General features: G+C 44.3%; 1 protein-coding gene across 1 annotated transcript in view; it reads left to right on the top strand.

Annotated features, from left to right (window-relative positions):
• The window catches only part of lama5 (laminin, alpha 5), a 105,010-nt gene that overhangs the window by 147 nt on the left and 97,363 nt on the right, over window positions 1–7,500 (top strand). The window contains exons 1-2 of the mRNA XM_084068358.1: window positions 1–389; window positions 6,913–7,065. The exon at window positions 1–389 is cut by the window's left edge and continues 147 nt beyond it. Coding sequence (XP_083924484.1) covers window positions 75–389; window positions 6,913–7,065 — 468 coding nt within the window. The 5' untranslated portion in view covers window positions 1–74. The remainder of the gene's footprint in view (window positions 390–6,912; window positions 7,066–7,500) is intronic.

Below are 7,500 nucleotides of genomic sequence, written 5' to 3'. Positions count from 1 at the left end.
TTTTTACCAAGAATCCCCCCCCTTCCCCTCAAACTTGTTGCCTGTTTGAGCGAGTCTAAGGGGAACAGGTGAAGATGGCGAGAGGAGGAGGAGGGCCGGTGCAGGGGACAGCGTCCTCCCCGGCTTGGTGCGCCCAAACGCGGGTGGTTCTGTTACTTTTACCGCTGCTGTTGCCCCTCTGTACCGAGGTCTCAGGCCAGCAGGAGTTAGCGACTAACGGAGTGAACGGCTTCAGCCTGCACCCCCCCTACTTCAACCTGGCGGAGGGCACGAAGATCACCGCCACGGCCACCTGCGGCGTGGAGGAGGACACGGCGAGACCGATCCACGACCTGTACTGCAAGCTGGTCGGGGGGCCCGTGTTCGGGGACCCCAGTCAAACCATACAGGTAAAGAGACGGCAGTGCCATGTCTGCTTATTATAAGCGACTTTGGGCTTGTTTTTCCTGTAAAGTTGCTTGTAAATGTTGGTTGCGGCTTGTTTCTAAAGTGTTGCTTTGGGCTTGCTTCCTAATGTGTTTTAAACCAGTGGTTCAACATTTTCATGGCAAGGACCCCCATCTGAAAATAGTTCGTGCCAGGGACCCCGGGCCCCGTACCAGATTTGTGTTGTTAAAATGTTTGAAAAATATTCCAAAAGTACCTTTTTTTTTATCTCCATGTGTTTTTTTTTTGGTTTTTTTGAAAATAGCTACAAGCTCACAATGTGTTGCTTCGTGACGCGTTGTGATCTTGTTGATCGCTTCTTTTGGGATTGTTTTCATATAGACCTGGTTGCTTATTTATTTCGTAAAATCTGGCAACACTGGCAAGAGAATAGACCGGCTCCGGCTGGCGCACCTGCTTTTCAGACAGAATGTTATTACTGTGTAATAATGCACTTCTGTGTAGGTGTACGCAGTGGTGGAAAAAGTACTCACATGTTTTACTTAAGTAAAAGTATCAATACTGCAATGTAGAAATACTCTGTTACAAGTAAAAGTCTGCTATTAGTAGTGGAGTAAAAGTACTATATTTGCCTCTGAGATGTAGTGGAGTAGAAGTAAAAGTACTGAAAACTGGAAATACTCCAGTAAAGTAAAAAAAAATACCTCAAAATTGTACTTAAGTACAGTACTTGAGTAAATGTACTTAGTTACTTTACACCACTGTATTTGAGTAACGTTAGCCTATTAAAAACGTGTTCTTGTGTAACCTATTCTGAACACTGGGCTCTTAATTTAGTGGACCACTAATACAATTAAAATGCCAGCGGGTGCTTCCATAGGCAAGTATATTAGGCTATATAGCAGGTGTTTAAACGTGTTTATGTATGTCAAAATGGTAGCTAATATTCCACACATTCTCCAAAAAGTTGCCTACTGTGACTATTTGGTGGTAAACTGTTAACACACTTCTTGCGAGTAATACGCTATACCAGTGGTTCTCAAAGTGGGGTCCGGGGGCCCCCAGGGGTCGTTGAAGGGATTCCAGGGGGTCCCTAGCAAAATGTAATAATTAGGACCCATATTGACCCTTATGTGTCTGTAACTCTGAGAGTGTACAAATGGAACCTAATGGACCCGTCAGGGTCCATTTGGTTCCATTTCTCTCAGAGTTAAACTAACACTGATGATGGGTAACTGGAAGGTTCACCCCAAAACACGCTCTGATACAGTGTAGATCGGGGGTCCCCGATATAAAAATGCTATCAAATGGGGGTCCATAGCCTAATCATATGCATATCAAACTTTGGGGTCCTTGAAATTAAAATGGTTTAGTCCCTGGTATATCTTTTCAAATGGGGGTCCGTGGGCTATTTTGTGTCAGTCAACACATAATAATGTCAATTGACGTGAAAAAGTTTGAGAACCACTGGGCTACTAATACTATACAGTCCCTCTCACTCTTTTTCTCTCTCTTTCTCTCTCTCTCTCTCACTCTCTCTCTCTCCCACCTGTCCCTGCATTCCTGACGGTGACTGACCCGTGCAGGGCAGCCTATCCTATCAAACTGCGGTTATTCGGTTGGTTTACTGCCGCTGAGGCCGTTCTCGTTCTCGTCATGCGGAATTCCAAAAGCTGTGGAATAGCCCAGGCCTCCGAGGCTCTATCTATGCAATGTGTGACAGTGTGTTATAGGGAGATTAGATAGAGGCAGATCCACCACAGAGATGTTGAAGAGTTGTGTGTTTGGTTTGGCTGAGTGAGAGAGTCCTATCATGCCGTAGGTTATCTAAACCATTGGTTCTCAAAGTGGGGTCTGGGGACCCCCAGGGGTACTTGAGGGGGTTCCAGGGGGTCCCCAGCTAAATGATGGACAGGAACCAAATGGACCCTTATGGATCTGTAACTCTGAGAGTGTACAAATGGAACCAAATGGACCCTGACAGGTCCATTTGGTTCCATTTGTACACTCTCAGAGTTAAATTAACATTGGTTTTACAATGTGAATTGGGGTCCCAGAGGTATAAATGCCATTAAATGGGGGTCCGTAGCCTAATGCATGTCAAACTGGGGGTCCTTGAAATTAAAATGGTTGAGAATCACTGCTAGAGAGCCGTAAAAACCTTCTCTTATGTGGTTCCCTGGCTTATCTTTTCAAATGGGGGTCCGCGGGGTAATAAGTGTCAATTAGGGGGTCCTTGACATGAAAAAGTTTGAGAACCACTGATCTAAACTGAATTGCTCTGTGCGTGCGTGCGTGCGTGCGTGTGTGTGTGTTTGAGAGAGAGATATATTTATCAATAGTGAGATAAATAGAAAATTGGAAATACATTATTATATACAAATTGACCATGAACTCCCATATCAAAGACATTCTCTGGTGAGGGAGAGCATGAACCTGAACAAACCCATATGGGCCAAGTCAGTGTATCTATCATAGTCAGTCAGACTGGGCAGAGAGTCATTGAGGGCAGAGAGCCTGACAGAGCTTGTTGTCAGGCAGGGTTGTGTGATCTGTTGGAACGTTGTAAAAGGGAGTTAAAATGTAAACCCTGCAGATAGAAAACGACTCCCCCCCCAGGGAAGCCATTCCTGGTATTCTATCACAAGAAAGAAATGCCCTGACTCCCTGAGGCCATGCATGCACCTTTTGAGGCTACTGTTTTATAACATAGTGAGAAAGAATGTGTGAGTTTGGGAGTAACACATAATTTGTGTGTGTGTGTGTGGGGGGGGGGGAGTAGAGGAGATAATCTCTGAGTCGTGCTTATCAACAACGGGCTGGATTCACATTCCCACACATCAAAGCTCATGCTAGTGATGATAATGTGGAGCCAACCTGCTCTGTTGTATTCTAACCTGCTGCCTGGGGCCGCAGTGGGGCTGTAATGGCCCTGCTGGCAGGGAGCCATGTCCCCCCTTCAAACTACTGCAAACCAATGGCCTTTCCAACGCCAACCAGTTAATGGAGTAAACACTAGCCACTTTAGCTAATGCTGTTCAGCTAATAATTATAAAAAGAGATCCATTTATAATAAATGCACTAAACAAATAGACTGCATGAGTACAAAGGGATATTTATTTCCAGTGGCAGTCATTATAGATTCCCCCCCTCCCCCCTTTCATGCATTTCCCCACTAGACTTCTAGTATTAATCCTACACAGTAAACTCCTGTGTTAATTTAATGCGGAGTCAACCCTACCCACACGTTTCTGTGTTGCCACTGCTATCCCACTGGCTCACCTGCTATGTGAGGAGCCCCCACTGTATATTACATTATACACTAAGTAAATGATCATTACACAGCATAAACTGAACTAGCTCTGCTGAAGACCTGACCCTCTGGAGTCCCTATATGTTCGGCATGGGCGTATGTACAAAGAAATGAACATTTTTCATCAGGCTTTCTCAGAACAAACCTGAAGCCTTCAAAACTGCAGTTCAAGACCCTATTTTTCTCAGAACGATGTGGCAGAGAAATCTTGTAATGAGCTGTGGGAAGGTTGGAGCTTTAACACACTTTTTGTGGATTTATTGTGGTCGTTGTTGACCCTTCCTGTTCTCCTCTTAGCTCAGGTTAATCCTCTTCTTATTGGACGCCGAGACATGAGTGTTTTTATTCAGCTAAAAACAGCATGGGTGTGTGTGTGGGGGGAGAGAGAGAGAGAGAGAGAGGTAGTCATTTAGTAGTTTCATAACCAGCTGACTCTGAGTTCAACTGTGAGGTCACTTCATGGTCTAAAATATGATTGACATGTACGAAACAGAGAGGCAGAGAAAAAGATTACATGAACCAGCAGGTGTTGCCTGGGTAATCGTCTCATTCTAGAGAGAGAGAGAGAGAGAGGTTCTCCGGAAGAAAACGAAAACTTGAGAGTGGATTGGAGAGACCAGTCAATGAGATGGAAACAGAGAGAGAGAAATGCTTGTTCACTTCATGCTGAGCCTCTTCACACAATGTCCTTTTGAAAGGATTTTTTTGTCAGTGCCTACTAGAGTGGGGTCTCAGAGAGAGAGAGTGAGAGAGAGAGAGAGAGAGAGAGAGAGAGAGAGAGAGAGGGACAGAGGATGTGAAAGCAAATGAGACGGAACGAATAAATGGGGGAGAAATGGAAAAGAGAAACAACTTTGACTAGTAAAAAGCATCATACTGGGACTGGGCAATATATCGATATTATATATCATATTAGAATAGATATTGTCTGGTATGTCAAGTAAATGACATACCAGACAGCCCTACCTCCTATTGTTTGACTGCAGATTATCTTATCATACAAGTTATTATTTTATTTATTTTACTGACTTGAAGATGTGTCCATCTTTTCTGCTTGGAGAGAGGAAAGTGGAAAGATGAAAATCAAGGACAAAAAATGTATGAGAAACAAAGAAATATAGAACAAGCCGAGCGACACATGGAGCAAGCAAGCAATACGAAGAGAGAGACAGAAAGAGGAAGGGATGGGGCAGCAGAAAATTGACCTGTGACCTCTGACCTGAGTGACCTGCAGCGATAACATCTCCTAACCTGAGCTATTGTTCAGGTCTGTGCTTGTTTAGTTTACTCTAGTGCTTCCAATAGCTGACACAGGTTGGGACTTATGGCTGGACAACCACCCTGCTGTAGATAAGAAGGACAGGATTTATAGTAACACTGGTGTGGTGGGAGGTGAAGACGTGTTCTGTTTCTTATACACTTCACTATTCACTGGCAAACTGACTTTTTAGGAATATACATTTTCTGCATTTTGATTTGTCCTTGCTTATGGTGTTTGATTGCATCTTCAAACATTTATTCATTTTTTATTCTACTAGAGTGAGGCCAAATGGAAATCTGTGGATAATATAACTTGTACAGTATACTGCTTCTGGTTAAATATGTATTCCATATTCTTTGTTACAAAAAGCAAGAATTAGGAATCGGCTAGCAAATCAACCAGCTATCAAATATTAGGGTTCATCCTCCGAGAAGCATGGCAAATTCCATTGCTATCCAATCTGACCAGCAGACAGAGCAACTGACATTGACATCCTTAGAGCAGGGGTCTTCAACGTTTTCTCAGACCAAGGACCCCTTAGCCGACAGAGAGATGAAGCAGGGACCCCCACTTGTGTTGCAGATTAAACTTGCAGATTTCATAGATATCTTCATAGATTGGTTTGACAGCGCTATCCTAAGTGTTTTGTAAATTCAATGTTTTTTGATTGTTTTTTGTTTACACATGATCTTTTCTATTATGTTGGATTCATGTTAATGTGTATTTTCAGACAATTAACCACTTAAACCCTCAAAACTTGACCTTTGACTCTGTACTGTGGGTCTGCTACACCAAACCTCTTTGCCGAAAATAGCAGGTCTACAAGCTGACAACGTGTCGACTCGTAGCACAACACGTTGTCAGCTTGTAGATCTGCTATTTTCTGTGAATGTTCCCCCCCAGAATAGAGATACTACTAATAGAGATAGAAAAATTCCTATCACACAAAGATTTGGCGGCCCCCCTGTAGTACCTCTGTGGACCCCCCCCCCCCTCGGTGTCCCGGACCCCCTGTTGAAGACCCATGCCTTAGAGCCCCACCATTAGTTGGACAAAAAAGTCTGAGCTGCTCCATGGGGGTCAGTGGGGGATTAAGTGCCTTGCTTAAGGGCATGGGAGGGGACCCTGTTATTTAGGCTATTTCACAGGGCTCACGCTTCCCAGGCTGTCCAGAGATTTGAACCTGTTGACCCTTGGGTCACAAATCTTTTTCTCTAACCTCTATCTCCACTCCTTTCCTGGGAGGGACCCAGCCTACTGCTATTCTTCTACTCTACCAGCTAGTTAACGGCATTCATCTGCAGGTCTAAATGAGTTCGCGATTAAACGCCTAGAATGGAAACCAGCAGTAATTTGCTTCCCCAGGCTCAGAGTTAGAACCACACCTCCAGTTGATTGCTACCGCCCTTAGATAAACTGAAGCTGAGAGATTGAGTTTATAAGCCAATTAAAATGAACTTCAGACAAAGTGCAGACCGAGTATCACTGTCAGAGACCTTGGTGTTTTTAACCTTGCTCTTGAAAAGACATCTGACTCCTCTACCTTCAGGGCAAAGTGGTAGTTTTAAACTTTCGTTGTTACTCCAGCTGAGCATGATGGTTTAGATGTCTATCAAAGCTTTTCACATTTCTATGTTTAATTAGTTTTTAATCTAAAATGAACTTGGTTTGCTCTCATCGTCCTCATAGAGTAGTTCAAATGTATTCTTTGAATAAAGCTGTTGCACAGATGAGTATTGATCTATGAAACAAGTTGAACAACCGATGCGCAATCTGTTATACTTAAATGAGAACATTTTTATCGAAACCCACAACGTTGTGGTCTGGTGAGCCTCTTAATGAATGACCTGCCCCCACTAGCTCATTGTAAATGATCTGAAAGCACGGTGCAAATGCTGAGAATGTAAATGTAAACCAGTGTGGCTTATGGTTTGTTTCTTTCTCCCACTAGGGCCAGTACTGTGACATCTGTAGCCAGGGGGACAGTGACAGAGCCCACCCCATCAGCAACGCCGTCGACGGTACAGAGAGATGGTGGCAGAGCCCCCCGCTGTCACGTAGCACTGAGTTCAACGAGGTCAACGTCACTCTGGACTTGGGACAGGTAGGATGGCTATACATTCTCTTTCTCTCTCTCTCACACACACACACACACACACACTTCGATGTGATATGCATTCTGAGAAATACTTTGCATTTGTACACAGTTAGGTCCGCACATTTCCCTCATGCACTCTTCCTGTGATTGTTTATATGTATCCATCTCTTTCTCACTCTTTTGGGCCTCTGTGCATTGTCAGGCCAGTTATTTGATACAGTAGAGACAGGCTCCTGTCCTATTGTCTGTGTGCTGCTCTGTTTTTACTCTGGCCGAGTGCTCGAATGTCAGTGTTTACTAGGACAAGGGGGGGTCCGAGCTGTGCTGGGGAAAAGTTCCTGGGGTTCGGATCCCCCCCCCCCCGTGTTGGTACAGGAAGCCAGTTTGGGGAGGGCGATCTCTGTCGCTGCACTAGCTACACTCCTACAGGTTGCTCGGGGC

The sequence above is a fragment of the Gymnoscopelus microlampas genome (genome assembly GCF_963454915.1).
Source record: "Gymnoscopelus microlampas genome assembly, chromosome: 10".
NCBI classification, from domain to species: Eukaryota; Metazoa; Chordata; class Actinopteri; order Myctophiformes; family Myctophidae; genus Gymnoscopelus; species Gymnoscopelus microlampas.
The sequence above is the reverse complement of the archived record's forward strand: the minus strand, read 5'-3'. Positions and strand labels throughout refer to the sequence as shown.